Source organism: Callorhinchus milii, unplaced genomic scaffold (genome assembly GCF_018977255.1).
Source record: "Callorhinchus milii isolate IMCB2004 unplaced genomic scaffold, IMCB_Cmil_1.0 Scaffold1, whole genome shotgun sequence".
Classification (NCBI taxonomy): Eukaryota; Metazoa; Chordata; class Chondrichthyes; order Chimaeriformes; family Callorhinchidae; genus Callorhinchus; species Callorhinchus milii.
In genome coordinates this window covers 137559256-137578113 of record NW_024704742.1, presented here as the reverse complement: position 1 = coordinate 137578113, position 18858 = coordinate 137559256, and the positions used below count along the sequence as shown (strand labels likewise).

At 47.3% G+C, this 18858-nt stretch overlaps 1 protein-coding gene across 1 annotated transcript; it reads right to left on the bottom strand.

Moving 5' to 3' along the window:
* Positions 1-212: 212 nt before the first annotated feature.
* Positions 213-13509, bottom strand: LOC103188801. Its single transcript, XM_007908912.2, has 10 exons — positions 13342-13509; positions 11932-12321; positions 9883-10266; positions 6089-6529; positions 4753-4789; positions 3805-3866; positions 2885-2944; positions 2113-2172; positions 606-700; positions 213-391 (listed from the first exon to the last, which is right to left on the bottom strand). The coding sequence occupies exons 1-9, from the start codon at positions 13391-13393 to the stop codon at positions 648-650; spliced, it is 1539 nt and encodes a 512-aa protein (XP_007907103.2). The 5' UTR covers positions 13394-13509; the 3' UTR covers positions 213-391; positions 606-647.
* Between the last annotated feature and the right edge of the window lie 5349 nt (positions 13510-18858).

Sequence of the window (18858 nt, the reverse complement as noted above, 5' to 3'; positions counted from 1 at the left end):
ACCCGCCCCTGTTTACTGAGCAGTAACTAGGAACCCAGTTGTTAGTCGAATGGCGGATCACTTTCCAGGGATAATAATACCTTAAAAAAATGATCATTAGTAATAATTTGATCACTCAATCCACGACTGTTTGTGGAACACTGATGTGCGCAATTGCTGCCACGTTTCGCCCACAAAAGGGCTTTGAGATGTTTCGAAGATGTGATGAGGCGCTATATCAACTGCAAGGATTATTATTATTATTTGAAAGCAGATCTAAAATATCTGTTAAAAAACACAGTAATCAATCAACTATTCAATGCTGGAATGGCCACCAAGTGGCAGTGTGTCCCTCCTGACCGGGAATGGACTCTTCCTCTTCCAGGCCAGACCGCCACCATCTTTGATTTCCCTGAAGTGGAGATAAACACAATTGTAAATTGCAGACCTCGGGGCCGCCCGTGAATACACAGCAATAACGTGTTCACATATAGCAGGGCCGCAAGCCACAGCCGCGCTATACACACACTCGGACTATAATGAGCCGAGCTCTCGGGGACCGGACTGTACAATGTTGATGCATTGACTGCTGTTCCGGGCTCGATATAAGTCACTACAGGTCTCACCTGTATAAATGGCGGACAGCAGACTCTGGGCGGGACCAGTGTTCACTGCTCAGCTGATCTCCCCTTCGATTTGGTGACAACAGCATAAATCACATCTGGAAGAGAAACAAATGGAGTCAGGACATGTCCCACCACTTGCTGAGAGCTCTGATATAACGTGTGACCCACGTTAAAGTTTATAAAAACTCTCACATTTACTTTCACGACTCTAAGATCCAAATGTCTCAAAGAGAATCGCTGTCAAGTGTAGTGACTGTGTTCTTGATCAGCAAACTTGGCAGCGAATTTGCTTTCGAAATGTCCCACAAACAGCCATGAAACGAGAGACCAATTATTTTTGTAGCAATGATGGCCAAGACACCAGGACAGAGAAATTTCATTCTCTTTTCCAGCAGCACATTGCATTCCAGATGCCGGCAAACTTCCATGTGAGGGGACATATATAATGTAGCTCAGTGGTTAGAACACTAGCCTTGCAAGCAAGAGACCTGGGATTGATTCCCAGAAGGGCGAAACCTTGGGCAAGTTTCCTTACTCAAGAAAGAAAGAAAATAAATTGGTCGCTTCAATCCACGACTGTTTGTGGAGCGCTGCTATATGCAATTCGCTACCGCGTTTTGCCCACAAATATAGTCAATTCAATTTACAGTATATTCTGTGAAGGCTTTGCAAAGTCTAGAAGACGGGAAAAGCGCTACATCAAAAGCAAAGATTATATAACTCTCAATCTGGTTTGGATACTCTTGAGAACGGTGATGGGTTTCTACACTTGGCTGAGCCAAAAAAACCTCAATAGACAAACAGGACTTTGGTTTAATATTGCAATCAAAGAACAGCACTTCTCACAATGCAGCGCTCCTCCCAGTACCGCACCGGACTGCCAGCCTGGACTGTGTGAGCTCGAAGGCCCCCGGGGTAGGGGTCTGTGAGGTCAGTGCTGAACTGGATATTAATCGTGTCACTTAATGTAACAACAACAGCAACAACAATTTGAATTGATTTCACATTTGGAGGACACTTCAGAGTGGTGCTATCACGTCATCAAAACATATCAAAGCGTGTCTAATAGCACTTTACAGGATTCACTGTGTTCTGTGGTGACTGTATATTTGTTGGTCAATGCGGCTGCCAATTTGGACCCACAAACAACCATGAAGTGAATAACCAATTTAATCTGGACACCCAGAGAAACTCCCTCCTCTTTTCCAATAGAGCCACAGGCTATTTATCATCCACCTGAACAGGGACAGATGGGACTTCAGTTTAATGTCTCATCTGATGGACAACACCTACGACAATGCAGTGTTCCTCCTGCACCAGGCAGCCTAGATTATGTCAGTAAAAGACCCAATGTGGGGCTTGAAACCACAACCTTCTGACTGAGAGGTAAGAGTGCTTCCAAGTAAGCCAGGCCGATGGTTAACCCCGGACAGGACAGCGAAGGCAGATCCTGTCGGCTGAGAGGCGAGACAATGCCGGCTCCGTCCCCGTGTGATACGTTTCTTACCTGAATCTGTTTGCCGGGCCGGTGCTGGGGGAACCACACTGCAGATCACAGCAGCTTCGTCTGTCAGAGACACAACAGTCAGCTCTTTCTCCAGCTCTCTTCAGCTTCCTCTTTTCCACTATCTACTGGGGCCGGAGCCTCTATAAGGTTTCCTCTCAGCCATCCCATGACAGAGCCCTGAGGCTCCCTTCTCACTGCAGCCCCAATTATCCAATTAGATCATTTATACCCAGTTTGAGCGCATTTGGCTGTTGCCCTGTGAGGCTCTGAAAGGCTCTCCTTTTAGTCCCATTCCCCTTCTTGCATTGGCTTTCAGATTTTTCACAGCAAAATATATCAAAACATGTCACAGGATTCACTGTGAAGTAAGCACAACAGACAATTTGCACCCAGCAGCATCCCATAGACAACTGTTAAATGAGGAACCAATTTTATGTGGACACAGGGAAAGCTCCCTTTTGTTTTCCAACAGGATCTTTAACATCCACCTCAACAGACACAGATGGGACCTCATCTCATGGACTCCGATAATGCACTGCTCCACCAGCACTGCACTGGAGTCTAAGCTTACATTATGTAAGTGGACGGACCCACAACCGAGAGGTGAGAGTACTGCCACCTGAGCCAGTAAAGACAATCAGACTGAGATGCCGTCCGGCATTGGAGGACGCTATATAAATCCAAGTTGTTGTTGTTGTAAAGGGAAGGCAGATGCCTGTCGGCTGAGAGGTGAGATGATGTCGGCTCCGTCCCCGCGTGATACGTTTCTTACCTGAATCTCTTTGCCGGGCCGATACTGGGGTAACCTCACTGTATATTACAGCTGCTTCATCTGTTCGAGACACAACAGTCAGTTCAGTTTTCCAGCTCTCTTCAGCTTCCCTTTTGCTGCAATCTACCGTGTCACTGGGCAGCAGCGGCAGAGTGTATAAGGTGCCCTCCCAGCCGTCCCATGATAGAGCTCTGAGGCTCCCCTCTCACTACAGCCCCGTTTATACAATCAAAACATTTATACCCAGTTGGAGACCATTTGGCTCTGAAAGGCTCTCCCTTTAGACCCACTCCCCTTTGCCCATTTACTTTCATATTTTTCTTTTCCAAATATTATTGGTGACTTGGCAGGTGTATTTTGCACACAGTGATGTGAGAGACCAATTGTCATCCAGGACATTGGAAGGAACTGCTTTTTTTTGACAGTGTCACAGGATCTTTAACATCCCGATGGGCACAGGGATTCTTTCCACTCAGCTCCTGTTGGGTGACAGATATATGGCACTCTCTGGGAGGATGGTCCCAGCTGGACAAGCAGCAGGAAGCTTATTATCTAATGCTTTCAATGGCAAGCTATGTGGTTTCAGCTGGTTGTACTCCAGCAGTTATCTCGATGACTTGGTTCTCGCCACTGAGCGCTGAAAATTTTCTGAAATGAGGTAAGCAGGATGAGTCTCTCCGTGGAGACGGAGAGAGTGAGCCATTCCATATATGGAAATTTCCACGTGTAGGTGACTTACATGGGTGGAATTCTCAGTCTGGTTTGGATGCTCTGAAGCACAGTGATGGGTTTCTCTGTGTGAAGACACCCAGAGCCAGAGGTGAGATGGTCACTGACTGAGCTCGACTGAGACCCAGTGACCGGATATTGAAAGCACAGGGTGAAAATTGTGGCATCGCTAATCGAGACAGGACAGTTACCGTCTCCTGCAGGCGGCTGAGGTCGGACCATGTCGTTTTCAACACTCAAATCCACTTGATGACTAAAAAAAAGAGAAAACTTTTTATATTGTACATTTTATAGAGGCCACTGATAAGTGCTCTGAGATACTAACCAGCGTGGAGAATGCTATATAAGTGCAAGTTGTTGTTGTGAGGGTATTGGTGGCCAGGGGGCCGGGAGAAACCCTCTTCTCTGAAGGGTCCACGCCTCAGTTTGGCCACAGCATTGTGTGCAGTCCTGGGTAGCGCGTTTCAGGAAGGATATAAAAACAGATGAGGTGCAGGAGGGAATCAAGAACAGCCGCTTGCACTTATATAGCATCCTTCATGTCAGAGATCTTCCCTCATCTCTTCAGAGAGAAGCAGTAGAAGTCCGAGTTGAATGGGAGAAAGCGCATTCATTACCTAGATTTTGAAAGTCCAAGAGCGAGGCCGAGGGATTTATATGAGAGTTCCAGGTGTCGTGTGATACCTCACAAATAAAATGAAATTCTGTTACCAAAAATGTTGCCCTGGAGCCAGCTCAGCCCTGAGGAGACCCACTTAACACCCCCACAGAGGAGACACGAGTTGGTCATTTGGGAGTGAGGGGGTGGCAAAGGTACACGGTGTCTCCTTGGGCTTGGCTGGCTCCAAGGTGACATGCTTGGCAACTGAATACTGGACTCGAGCCCACCTTCTAATCCAGTTCCTGAGCCAGCTGAGTCCACAATATTGTAGGGCACTGCTAATGACAGCACAGCCTGGCTCATCGGCTAGAGTTGGGGGCAGGGAATCCTCCCATTCAGCTCCTGTTAACCCTGCAAGCCAAAGCCCTAATGGTCCTAGCTGGACAAGCAGCAGGAAGCTTGCCAATCATGGTGTTCAACAGCAATTAGGAACTTGAAAGTGGATGTAAAAATAAAGAGATTAGAAAGGCACTCTCACCTCTCTGAAAGCTGAAGGGAATGTCTGGTACCGCAATCTGAAGAGACCAAAGAAAGGTGAGAGATTGCTTTAGATGATTTGCTGATGACGTTGGTTAGTGCACACGTTATTCCAGTGAAATCATAGAATCATAGAATTATACAGCACAGAAGAAGGCCATTCATCCCATTGTGTCCATACCACCTCTTTGAAAAGAGCTATCAAATTCAATCCCACTCCCCTGCTCTCTCCCTATAACCCTGCAAACTTCTCCCCAAATAATTATCTACATCTCTCTTAAAACTTGTTAGCAAATCGGCTTCCACCACCCTTTCAGTCAATGGATTCCAGATTCCAACAGCTCGCTGTGTGAAAACATTTCTCCTCACCTCCCCTCTGTTTCTTTTAATAACTATTTTACTTCTCCTCATAATTTTGAAAACTTCTATTAAGTCTCCCCTTAACTTCTCTTCTCCAAGGAGAATAATCCTAGCTCAAGGCTAGACCCGCAGAGGGAAAGACATGTGGGAATCTCCTCTTCCTGTTGTGTGGTGTAACCATGATTACTGAAGTAGGAAGCCAGGCTCATATCACCATCAAAAGAATCCATTTACTCCACTGTGTCTGTGCTGGTGTTCGCTCCCCCACTGGAGCTCTCTACCCTAATCCCATCCCTGCTCTCTCCCACTGTGTCTGTGCTGGTGCTCGCTCCCCCACTGGAGCTCTCTACTCTAATCCCAGTCCCTGCTCTCTCCCACTGTGTCTGTGCTGGTGCTCGCTCCCCCACTGGAGCTCTCTACTCTACTCTAATCCCAGTCCCTGCTCTCTCCCACTGTGTCTGTGCGGGTGTCTCTCGCTCCCTCTCTTCTTATTTTCAGGTCTCGGCTGAAGACCTTTCTTTTCGACCGCGCCATTGATCACCTCCCCCCCCCCCCCCCCCCTCCCTCTGACTCGGCCCCGGGATCCGTTACTATGAAGCTCTGAGACTCCGTCCAGCGTGGAGGGCTCTATATAAATCCAAGTTGTTGTTGTTGTAGGGGCTCATCTCTCTCTAACAATCAATATGTAATCGGACTGTGCTGTGAATAAGGTAATAGTAGGATATCTGGCGTGTAGATAATGTCACAGGGAATATTTAGCATGTGGTTATCCGGACCTGAGAATCTGGTTATCAGGTCTTGTGGCCATGCGGTTATCCGGTGTGCAGATACACAGCGTTGCGTAATAATTAAAAGTAAATGTTGTTATGGTAGTAAGTAACAGCAGCAGATTATTTGCCGAGTCCGGAGTAGAGAAGTGCGAGCGGCTGAGCCAGACTCACTCGGAATAATCACCACCTTTGTGTGTAAACACCTACCTCTCTTTACCCCCCAGATAATGGCAGTCACCAGAATGAGGAGCACCACAATGGAGATGCCGACATACAACATACTGTCTACACCATGCAGTATGCCCCCGTCACTGTGTCTGCCTCCGTCACTGTGTCCGTCGCCATCACTCTGTCTGTTCCCATCACACTGTGATCCAGGTGCGAGGATGTCTCTGGCGTCTCTGCCCTGTGTGTTCTCAGCTATACAGCGATAAGTTCCCCTCAGCCTCGGGCCCCGGATCTCCCCCACGGTTAGATGCTTGTCCGGTACGTGTGTGACTGGCGTGTGGCTGGTGTTAATGGGCAGCGTGTTATTCTTGGGGTCGATCCATGTGATGTTGGCCGGTGGTTCCCCCTCAGCCGTGCACACGATGTCAACTCCGACTTCAACACCGGCCACGAGGGACAGACTCAGGATGACAGCCGGAGCTTCAAGTATAAAGAAACACAGAGTTATTCTAACCAAACAACTTTCCCCATCGTGTTTGTGCTGGTGCTCACTCCTCACTGTAGCTCTCTACTCTAACCCCATTCCCTGCTCTCTCCCCATGGTATCTGCTGGAGCTCTCTCCTCTAATCCCTTTCCCTGCTTATTGAAATTCCTTTTTAATATCATAGAATCTTACAGCACAGAAGAAGGCCATTCAGCCCATCGTGTCCGTGCATCATGTTTCGCCCTGCCCAGGAATCGAACCCAGGTCCTCTTGCTTGCAAGACAAATACTCTAACGCACAGGATTCCACTGAGCAATCAACTAGTCCCACTTCCGCACTCTTATCCCATAGAGCTGCAATTTTTTTCCGTTTTGAAGACCTATCCAATTTACTTTTGAAAGCTATTATCGAATCTGCTTCTACTACCCTTTCAGGCAGTGCATTGCAGACTGTAAAGAACTCTCTGGGTAAAAAAATGTACTCATCGTCTCCACTCTGGTTCTTTTCCCAATTACCTTAAATCTGTGTTCTCTGGTTACTGACCCACCTGCCGAGTGAAACAGTTTCTCCTTATTATATATTAACATATTAACAAGAGCAATAGTCCTAATAACGACAACTGGGGGATACCACTGTATACCTCTCTCCAGTCTAAAAAACAACCATTCACCACTAACCTCTGCTTTCTGTCTCTCAACCAATTTTCGGATCTAGGCTGCCACTGTTCCCTTAATCCCCATAGCCTGTAATTTTGCTAACATAACTTGAGCAGAGAGCCCAGCAGTGTGAGGAGAGAACTGAGTGAGTTGGAACATAGTAAGAATTCTGTTAAGGAATTTGGTGAGAGTGGGAATTCAGTGCAGATAAGGAAAGAGATGCAGGTGAGAACTTGTTTTGATCTCCTTGTAAAGGAGAAGCAGAACCAGCAAGAGAGCTCAGTGGGGGATCCTCTTCGGGGCCTGCAGGAGATCGCAGAGTGAAGTCAAGTGTAAAAGAAGGAAGTTTCAGTTGGTCTAGACACAGGATCACCCAGACCAATGGTAATACTCCTGAGGAAGTAGCTGTTAAGTATTGAGGAGTGCGAGGAAGGGACAAAAGGTGTGAAATTACTTGTTTGCTATTTATCCTGAAATTGCTAATGGTAAAATAGATTAAGGGAAAATAACTAAAAATAAATCAATGCCAAAGGTAAAGCCTCGTAAATTTAAAAAATATATATCTAAATAATCCTAAAAAGTAAGTGGATAAGAAACTAGAAAGGGATAATGGTAACACAGCAATAACAACAGCAAAATTACATTTATAGAGAGCCTTTCATGTCAGGAGGACGTCCCAAAGCTCTGATAGGTCAGGTGTTAGGGCACCTCTGATAGGTCAGGTGTCAGGGGAATGGTGGTGTAGGGGTGAGGGAAGGCAGAGAGGTGGGGGGGAGACCAAAGACATGGTCGAAGAGACCGGCCTTGAAGGAGGCAATGGAGGAAGTGAGGCCAAGGGACCGTGGGATGGTGTTCCAGAGTGTGGGGGCAGAGAGGCTGAAAGTCCGGCCATGGTAGAGCGGGTCGGGCTGGAGACATGGAGCAGCCGGAGCCTGATGAGCGGAGGGAGTGGGCAGGTTGGTAGGGAGTCAGCAGGTCAGAGAGGTAGGAGGGGGCAAGGCCATGGATGGCCTTAAAGGTGAGGATAAGGATCTTGAACTGGGGGATGAGGAGCCAGTGGAGTCGGGCGAGGGTGGGAGTGATGGGGTCACGGAGACTGGTGCGTGAGAATACATGAACTGCAGAGTTTTGGATGATCTGCAGATTGTGAAGGGAAGAGTTGCGAAGGCCGACGAGGAGGGAGTTCCCGTAATAGGAGAGGAAATTGAAGATACATTCATCATAATTTTCCAAATCTCACTAGATTCGGGAATTGTACTGTTAATTTGGAAAATTGCAATGGCACCCCTTTATTTAAGAAGGGGGGGAGGGAAAAACCAGCAAATTACAGACCTGTCAGTATAATGCCAGTTGTAGGGAAAGTACTGGAATCCATTACCAGGGACAGAGTGACTGAACATTTGGACAGGTATGAGCTCGTCAAAGAGAGTCAGCGTGGGTTTGTGAAGGGTAGGTCGCGTCTGACTAATTGAGTTGAATTTTTTGAGGAGGTCACTAAAATGGTGGATAAGAGAGTGTCTATTGGGTGTCATTTATATGGACTTTCAGGAGACATTTGATAAGGTTTAAATGGCACAACAGACTCGAATCGGCTGAATGGCCTCCTCCTGTTCCTATGTTCCTGTGAGCCATAAATATTCAGATCTATTTTGTAGAGTTTCTTTAGATAGCGGTCAATAAGAAATATGTACATATCAAATATGCAAATCATCCGTTTTTGATGTATTAGATAATAATCACAGGATTCACAAGGTTCATGTGAAGAAAACCCTTCAGCCCATTTGTTCTCAAGCTTCTCTTCGACATGACTTTTGTTCCTCCCTTTTACCCTGCTCCCCCTCCTTACTATCGGTTTCCCTTTTGTGTTTGATTATGCGTTCACTGAAACCCATTTTCCACATCCACATCTCTTTCCTCCCAGTTCTGACAAAGGGTCGTTGACTCACTTTCCTCTCTCTGTTTTTGTCACAGAATGCACTGTTAAGTGAATTGACTGTATTTTGTGGGTGAAATGTGGCAGCCAATTGGGCACACAAGTGTCCCACAAAGAGTCATGGATTGAGTAACCAAATTATTTTTATTTTATTTATTATTTGGAGGGATTATCACCCCCAGAAAATGATCCACCAAACGATTAACTACCTAATGTTCTCTTATTAATTCTTATTAGTAAAATCAGAGGACATGGCCTGTGATTGAAGGAGGGTTTATGATGAGCAGAACATCTGATATTGTGATACTTGGGAGTCTCCAAACCAAATGGCTGAGAGTTGCATTCACGTTACAGTTCTGTTTGAACAGTATGGGATGTGCACTCTCTCCCAGGAGGGCCACACGCAAAGGTCAGTGTTTGGGGAGCCCAGAGTGTGCATTGGGAAAACTGCTGGAGTTTTACCAGGTTTAAAGGGATTGAAAACAGTAAATTTAAATCAATAATTTAGAATACAACAATAGCATAGAAGAGGACACAGGTTTGGAGTCGCAAATGCCAAGTTTTTCTTCACTCAGAGGGTAATCAATGATTGGAACAAGGTCGCCAGGAAGGGTGGTACAGGCCAGGATACTGGACACATTAAAAAAGCAGCCTGATATTGAGATGGTGGTGGAGTGCGGGTGGGGGGGGGTGGAGCACATGAGGAATGGGATAAGGAATGAGACGAGCCTCATCCCACAGAGACAAGAGATTTCTTACCAACAACCTGCAGCTCTGACATGTCCTGTGTCACCTGGTCCAGTTGGGATCCTTTACTTATAAACATGACGTGTACGTGACAGAAATACCGTCCGGTGTCGTTTAACTCCAGGCCCCTGATCTTCAGGGAAGCGTCTCCATCTCCCACATTCCTGACCAGCTTGTAGCGATTTCCTTCATTCACTGTCTCTGACTCCCTGGAGTTGGTGCGGGCGGTGAGGCCAAGAGTGTAATTAAACACCAGCTGCCCATGTGGCCTCCCTCTCCTCCAAAGCACTGTGACTGTGGCACGAATCTGGTATCTGTTGGGGATGGTGAAGGAGCAGGGCAGTGTGGCATCACCTCCCTTGGTATCAGTCACTGACCGGAGCTTCTCTTCATGACCTGAGACAGGAACAGGATTGGAATAGTGCAGAGCAGTCAATGTGACAGAGTACAACAACAACAACAAGATTCCATTTATAAAACGCCTTTCACGTCAGGAGGACGTCCCAAGGCGCTGCACAGTTGGGTCATGACCCGAGCAGGGGGGAAATGGTCAGGGTGAGGGGAGGGAAGGGAGGGAGCGAGGAGGGGGGAAATGGTCAGGGTGAGGGGAGGGAAGGGAGGGAGCGAGGAGGGGGAAGAGAGTCGAGAGGGGAGCTGAAGGCACGGTCAAAGAGAATGTTACACACTGTGAAATCCTGGATATGTTACCTGCTCTTCATGGCACCATCTCCCTCAGGCCTGTGCTCCTCACTCACCCTGTGTGAGCCTGTGGGCAGCACAATGTCTCACACACAAAACATGGTATTTTTATAGCATCAATAATATTCTTACTGGTAAGTCCTGCACCTTAGTGATAAGAGCACTCGCCTCGCAAGCTGGAGGATCTGGGCTTGATTCCTGGATAGGTGAAAACCTTGGGCAAGTTTTCTTACTCCACACCCCTCTGTTTACCTAGCAGTAAGTAGGAAGCCATATTTTCTTCGATTGGCAGATTGATTTGCTTGGTATTAATCCCTTTAAAAAAAACTGGTCACTCAATCCATGACTGTTGTGGGACACTGCTGTGAGAAATTGGCAGTCATGTTCCGCCCACAAAATATACAGTCAATTCACTTTACAGTGTATTCTGTAAAGCGCTTTGAGATGTCTAGAAGATGTGATAAGGTGTTATATCAAATGCAAGGATTATTAATATTTATTACTGTAAGTGCAGTGATTGTATTGCTGTCAGTTTACTCTAAGGCCCCAATGGTTATGAAATAACAACCAGGTTCCTACTTACTGCTGTGTAAACAGAGGCGTGTGGATGAAGGAAAGTTGCCTATGATTTGATCCCACGTGGGAATCAAACCCAGGTCCTCTCGCTTGCGAGGCAAGTGCTCTAAACCCTACGCTACTGGACTCCACAGCATAGTTTGTCCTTGACAGTACAGTTTGGCAAGGTTCCTGCTGTTTATGCTTCCTATATAGCGCCCTTAACTGGAGGTAGCAACCCAAAGCGCTCTGGGACGCTACCCTGCGTGAAGGACGCTATATCAAAGCAAGTTGTAGTTTGTCCAGAGAGGCCAGTGCAGATAATGAGCTGAATGGGAGGATTCCCTGCCCCCAGTGACTGGTCTGCACTTCCAAGTCCTGCCAATTAGGCTGATGCCAAATCATCAGTGGCCTGGATTACTGCGACCCGCCTGGCTGAGGAACCAGACCAGCGACCACCACAGAAGACTGAATGCATACTAATGTGCTAAGGCTGCCATTTTGGAACCAGTCCCTGCATTAACACCAGTCCCCCCAACCCCACCCCCACTGCTGAATACAGGTCCTCATGTGAAGGGCCTTGGCAAATAGACAACCCCACAGTGAGGCCACCTCAGCCTCCAGGTGCTCAGTGACAGCACAGCCCTCCCTCCCTGCAGCTGCTCACTCACTGTCACCTGTCAGCTCCCTGCTACACACTGTCCAACACTGGCTCTCTATTGCCCGTCCTGGGACGGGACACTCTCCACTGACTCCGGCCCCAGTGAGGAATGTCACGTCTCATTCCCACTTCCCATCGTTCCTCACCTGTAACAATCAGACGTGTTTTGGGGCCAATTTCATACTTTCCGTCCTCACCCTGGAGCTCCACACAACAGGACAACAGCTTATTATTGTCCTTTCCCCTCAGTTGGTTTATCTTTATTGTGGCGTCGTTCTTCCTCGTGTTCCCAATCACTCGGTGTCGCTCTCCCTCGTTTACATCAATGACATTTTGGTACTTTCCCTGTGAATCCGGCCCATAATTTGTATATTTAATATACACAGTACCATTCCTTCCTGCCTTCCACATGATGGTGATGTTCCCTGTGTATCTGGGGTGAGGGGGAGTGAACTTGCAGTACACGGTGACCGGTGACCCTAACCTGCCGGTCACTGTATTGGGGGTCTCCATCGTCCAGTTATTCTCACTGAGCCCTGTGAAGACACACATGGTGTAATGTGAATCAGAAGACAATAAAAAAGATCACAGCTTTGCTTTCCTGTGAGAAAAGCAATATAAAAGCAATGGGAAAAGTGCAGCTTAGATTCACTGGGATGTCCCTGGAGACCAAGGATTTCAGCTACAAAGATAAATTTGAGAGATTAGTGGCTTTTTCACAAGAGCTGAAAAGATTAGGAGCGACCGGACAGAGAAGGAAACTCGGGTCTCCTGATAACTCATCACCGAGCCATTTTTTAATAGATATTTAAGAGGATGAATATTAAAGGGTGTGGAAGAGGGGAATGACGGGACAGAGGGATTAGACTACATGGCTTGTGTGGAGAAAAACAGATGGACTGGATGGGCTGTTTCTGTACAATAAAAATACATCGTTTGTCGTCAGCCAGGTGTCTGAAGCAAGTGGAAACCCATCACTGTGCTTCAAATCAAACTACTCAGGTTTCCATCTGTACATAGAAACTTATGTTTGCCTGGAATGGAACATATACTCACTCCCCAGAGGGATGTATCATGCTTATGTTGACAAACTCCAAGTATTGGGGACCCCAGAGTCTGCATTTGGGTAACTGATAGAGTTTAACTCATGCTAACCACTGAGAATACGGTCAGGCAAACTTTCCCACTGCTTGTCGAGCTATGACCACTCTACCCGCGGGGGCTTTGGATTGCAGGATTACAGTAGCCAAGTGGAACGAGATCCAGCTGTCAACGACTGTACAGACAAGATGGGGAGAGTGTAAGGAAAGAGATTAGAGTAGAGAGCTCCAATGGGGATTGAAAAGCAGCAGGGAGCAATTGGGGAAATGAAACAGAGGCAGAGTTAACAAGTAAACGCTTGCACTGTGAGGCTCAGTGAGTGACACTCAGCGGCAGGTCTGTCCAGTTTAAAGATAGGAATCTTATTTCCAGATGTCACATGACTCTGTAATTATTCCAGTAAAAGGTAAAGCAGTAATTAAAGCCAGTCAGGTTTCTGATTGGAAAGTACGTACGGAAGGCAGAGGCTGACAGGACCAGGGTACAGAGCACAGCTCCCAGCATCATCGTCCCTCACTCAGGACACACTCCTTCCCCTCACACGTCTGCCTCGCACTGACACAGCTGGTCACCCTTCTCTTTCCTTCCTCCTCTCGTTCTGCAGTCACCACCAGAGCTCCAACCCCCACATCCGCTTTGTTCTGATGCTCTATAATATTTCTTCCCAATACCAACCCTGCGCCTGTAACTGCGTTAAGCGCTTTAAGACATTCTCCCAACGTGAAAGGCGCTCTATCAATGTAATTTTGTTGTTGCTGTTGGGTGCTATGTTACAGTAACTGGGTGACTTTTAATCCTCTTTTGCATTTTACACACCTTTATTCCAACACCAACAAATCACCTTTGTATAGCGCTTTCATGTTGGGAGGATGTCGGGAGGATGTCCAAAGGCGGTGGACATTTAGGGATTTGGACCCGATCTGGGAGTTAGGATCACTCCCTCACCCCCCCCATATCGTTTAATATACCACCTTTTCAAACATCTATCCAAATCCCTTTTATAAACTTGACGGATTTTTGCCTTAGATGTGATTTGTGGCAGAGAATTCCACAAACCCACCCCCTCTGTGTGAAGACAGGGCTTCTAACGCCTCTTAGTTCCTTTTTTGTGATCCTTTTATATTTGTTCCTCTTGCAACTAACTGATAAATGGAAATAAATCTATTGGTATTTCCCCTATTGTGACCTCTATCAGGTCACCCCTAACATGTGGCAGAGGCTAACAGGACCAGGGTACAGAGCACAGCTCCCAGCATACATACGCTCACGCTTTTCCCTCGCACACCTGCTTCTCCCCAGCACTAACCATGCCCTCATCCATTCTCTTACCCTGGGTCTGCAAATCCAGGTCAACACTAACAATAATCCTTGCATTTGTCACGTTTTCGTCCTCAAAGATCTTCACAGAATTAACTGTAAAGTGAATTAACAGTCTATTTTGTGGGCGAAACCATCCGCTAATTGAGCACAGCAATGTGTACCACAAACAGTCGTGGATTGAAGTGACCAATTTATTTTTTAAAGGAATTATTACCCCCGAAAAGGGATTTGCAAATTGACTAAGGTCCTCTGCTTCCTTCCCTTCAGCCAATTCTGAATCCAGGTCCATGTCTTGCAAAACCCAAAATACTGCAGTTGCTGCGAATCTGAGACAAAAACAGAAGTCGCTGGTCCATGTCTTGCCCATGATACCCAGGGATAACAGTTTGTGAAGTTGTCTTTCATGTGGCACTTTGCTGAAAGTCTTTTGGAAGTTTAGCTGCACCACAACATATAGCTTCCGACAACTAATTTGAGCTGTCACCTCATCAAACAAACTGTATGAGTTTGGTCAGACAAGACGTACGTTTTCTGAACCTGTTCTGATTATTTTAAGATTCAAAATAATGAAATTGGATGTCAATTAGATTATTTTCATATCTAAAGAAAGGAAGTGGTAAACGTCCACTTCCTTTCTAATGGAAAAAAGAAGGTAATTATTGAGGTCAGGCTAATGGGTCGATAGTTCCCAAGTTTATTTCTGTCACCTTTCTTGAGAACTCCTTCCCCTCCCTGTTTTCTTTGTTCTTTACTTTCTTTGAGATCTCTGACTGAGCTGTATACATAACCATCTTATCGGCAGCCAATTTGTGCAAGGCAACTAAAATAATCCTTGCATTTCATATAGCGCCTTATCACATCCTCGAGACATCTCAAAGCGCTTCACAATACTATAAAGTGGTTTGACTGCATAGTTTGTGGGTGAAACGCGGAGCCAATAAGCGCACAGCAGTGTCCCACCAACAGTCATGGATTGAGTGTCCAAATATTTTCTTCAAGGTATTATCATCCCCGGAAAAGCTATCCACCAAGCGACTAACAAGGCTGAGGAGGGTAGAGGGCATGGGTTGAAGTAGGGAGATCGAAAGCATGGTCGAAGTGGAGGGTCTTGAGATGGGTCTTGAAGGAGGCAAGGAAGGAGGTGAGCACCAGAAGGTGAGGGCAGGATGGCCTGTCCGCCAATAGTGGGGCGAGTGAGGCAGGGAATGTGAAGCAGGCAGGAGCGCGCTGAGTGTAGGGAGCGAGCAGGATGGTAGGGTTAGAAGGTGGTAGAGCTAAGGGGGAGCAAGACCATGGAGGGCTTTGAAGGTGAGGACCAGGATCTTGAACTGTATCCTCTGTGTGATTGGAAGCCAGTAGAGTCGAGCGAGGATGAGGATGATAGGGTGATGGAGCCTGGTGTGGGAGAGGACACGTGCACCTGGTTGCAAGAGTTCTGGATGATCACCAGGTCGAGGGAATGATAACGGATGTTGGAGGCAGAGGGGATGTGGAGGGAGAGGATCGGGGAGGAGATAAGGGAGAAGTCAGCAGAGGCAGAGCAGGACGCGGTGAAGTGTAGGTTGAAGTCACCTAGCATGAGGAGGGGTTCGGAGCAGAGGGATAGGAAAGATAGGAGGGTGGAGATGTTGGAGAAAAGGTGGAGGAGGGCTTGGGGGGCGATAGATAAGGAGACTTTTGAGGGAAAGGTTTCGAGAGCTGATAAAGGATAAGGTGCTCAAAGGAGGGAAAGGTTCCACAGGAGTAAGAGGAAAGCCGAGCAGGGACCAGGAGATAAGAACCACACCGTCACCATGGCGGTGGAGTGGAGTCCTGTAGCTCAGTGGTTAGAGCACTCGCTTTGCAAGTGAGAGACCTGAGTTCAATTCCAGGCAGAGGGCGAAACCTTGGGCAAGTTTCCTTACTCCACACAGAGCCTAATAATAATCCCTCCAAAAAAAATAAAACAATAATAAATTGGTCATTTTCAATCCACGACTGTTTGTGGGACATTGCTGTGCGCAATTGGCTGCCGCGTTCGCCCATACAGTCAATTCACTTTACAGTGTGTTCTATGAAGCGCTTTGGGACGTCCTCCCGACTTGAAAAGCGCTATATCAAATGCAAGGATTATTATTACTATTATTAGGATTATTATGGCAGTTAGGTCGAGGGGTACGGTGGAAGGTGTAGCCGGGTGGTGTGGCCTCTATCAGGGGGAAGGTGTTGCCTGGAGTGATCCAGGTTTCAGTGAGGGCGAGAATGTCGATGTTTTCATCGACAATCAGGTCTTGGATGGTGAGTGGCCCGGGATCCATTATTGTGAAGCACTCCGAGACGCCATCAGGCATTGAGGGCACAATATAAATCCAAGTTGTTGTTGTTGAGTGTTTTGTTGGCGAGGAGCAGACATTTTGTAAGCCGATGCGGGGGTGACAGTTGGTGGCGGAATGTGGGGGGCGAGGGGGGAGGGGGAGGACTGACTGCGAGGGTGGGGATGTGGATGAGGGAGGAGAGGTTGGCCCCTGACCAATGAGCCTTGCAGCAAGAATGGGGGATAGGGCAGTCTGAGTGGCTGCTGTTGGACAGCCAGTGGCATCTGCCACAGTGGGCCTGATGGAGAATTTGCAGGATGGAGCAGAGGGGGGCAGTGGGATGTTCAAACAGGGATAGGAGTCGGGGAGGGCGGGGGGAGAGTTCAACTAAGCGGGAGAAATGGAGGGTGGAGGACAGGGGTGGGAGCACTATGGGTAAGCAGCTCAGGTCGGTGGTGGCAGCTAACACGCTGGGAGGAGGGGTCACCGAGGCATGGTTAGCCCGCTGGCGTGGGTCATCATGGGGAGAGGGGACAATGTTATATAGTCCCAGTGAATCCAGGCTGAGAGATTCAAAGTTGGCGTGTGGATGTGAGGTCACACGGCAGCCGGTCTCTGGTTGCATGTTGACCAGGAGAGTCAGTGATGCCCACAACGTTATCCCACATGAAGGACAATATATATTGGCAATTTGTTGTTGTATATCTACTTAACAAAATGTACCACAATTCTGAGTGACATTTTTCCAGTCTTCTCTTCATTTTTCCTTTGTGAGATGTGCCAGTTTTATCCCCGCTCTCCCAATCTGTGAAGAGCTTTAAGATGTTCTCCTATGTAAGCGACACTTGATACGCTACTATATACTGTGACTGAAGTACCTCAGGCTCCCTCTGTTGACTCTACAGAAAGTGACATAGGAAGAGAACCATAGCAATTTACAGCACCATATGGTCCATTCTGGCATTGTATCTGTGCTGAGTTTTATTTCCGCCATCCCTTTATCTGTCCTATTCTGCAGCGCTCGGTTCACCATCTCTCTTGTTCAAGTGTAAATTGTATTGGGTGTCAGCCTGGCTCAGTGGTAGCACTCTCGCCTCTGAGATAAAGGGTTGTGGGTTCAAACCCCACAGCGGAACTAAGAAGAGTCTCCAAAGCATTGCATTGTGAGAGAAGCCTTTTTGATGGTATGTTAATCGCACGTCCTGCCTGACTGTTCAGGTGGACGTCATTAATTGCATGGCTGTTTGTGAGACATTGCTATGTGCAAGTCACTTTGCACATTGTAACGTCCCACAAACAGCCAACCGAACAAGCATAGACGGGACCTCGGTTTACATCTCATCGGAAGGCAAAACTTCCATTAATACAGTGCTTCCTCTCCTATTCCACTGGAGCATCAGCTCAGACTGTCTATTGGTTTCATGTACACAGTCACTGCACTTTACAGTGCTTTGAGATGTCTCGACAACATAAGGCGCTGTTTCAAATAATTATTATTTATTATAAATCCCACATCTACTCCTCACCCACCTTCTCCCAGCTCAGTGTCTAACTCTGCCACTGTGTGGCGCTCAGAGACATAATCCTATGTGAAGGGCACTGTATAAATGCAAGACAGTTTTCTTGTTATTTTGCACCCCCAACAAATCTATCTCTTAAACTGTGCCTCCTCAACGGAACCCCAACCTCCCACCCCCACCTTATCTGAAAAGCCTTTTCTGCTGTGTTCCTATATGAAAGGCAACTGTGGAGAGAGTGGTGCTGTATTAAGGCAAGGATTGTTATTATTCCAGGCCACCCTTACCCACCTGAGGTTCAATTGAATCACAGACACCGTTTAGCGAGGCAACTGAGCTTCATAACAGCAGAAGATATGCAAGAATAAAGGTTAACTCGTAGAGCAAAACCTCAGTTTCAAAAGTCATGAAATCACCTAAACTTAGATTGAGAAATCGGATTCTCTCTTGTTTGGTATTAGCAATGACACCTCTATATAGTTGATATTAGCAGTGAACACCTCTAATAAAGTCTGATATTATCAGTGGCACCTCTATATGGCCTGGTATTAGCAGTGACACCTCTATACACCTCGAATTCAAGATCCTCACCCTCACCTACAAGGCCATCCACGGCTTCGCTCCCTCCTACCTCTCTGACCTACTATCCCCCTACCTACCTGCCCGTACCCTCCGTTCCTCTGGCTACGGTCTGCTCCACATCCCCCGCCCCAATCGCCCTACCATCGGTGGCCGGGCCTTCAGCCTCTCAGCCCCGAGGCTCTGGAACTCCATCCCCAGTGCCTTCGCCGCCTCCTCTCTTTCCTCCTTCAAGGCCGGTCTCAAGACCTTTCTCTTTGAC

Excerpts from the sequence above, each read along its gene's own strand:
- LOC103188801 (XM_007908912.2), bottom strand. The coding sequence starts at position 13,393 with ATGATGCTGGGAGCTGTGCTCTGTACCCTGGTCCTGTCAGCCTCTGCC. Across the intron at positions 4,790-6,088 it reads TATCTGGGGGGTAAAGAGAG|ATTGCGGTACCAGACATTCC; the intron begins GTAGGTGTTTAC and ends TGGTCTCTTCAG. Across the intron at positions 701-2,112 it reads GGCCCGGCAAACAGATTCAG|ATGTGATTTATGCTGTTGTC; the intron begins GTAAGAAACGTA and ends TTTCTCTTCCAG.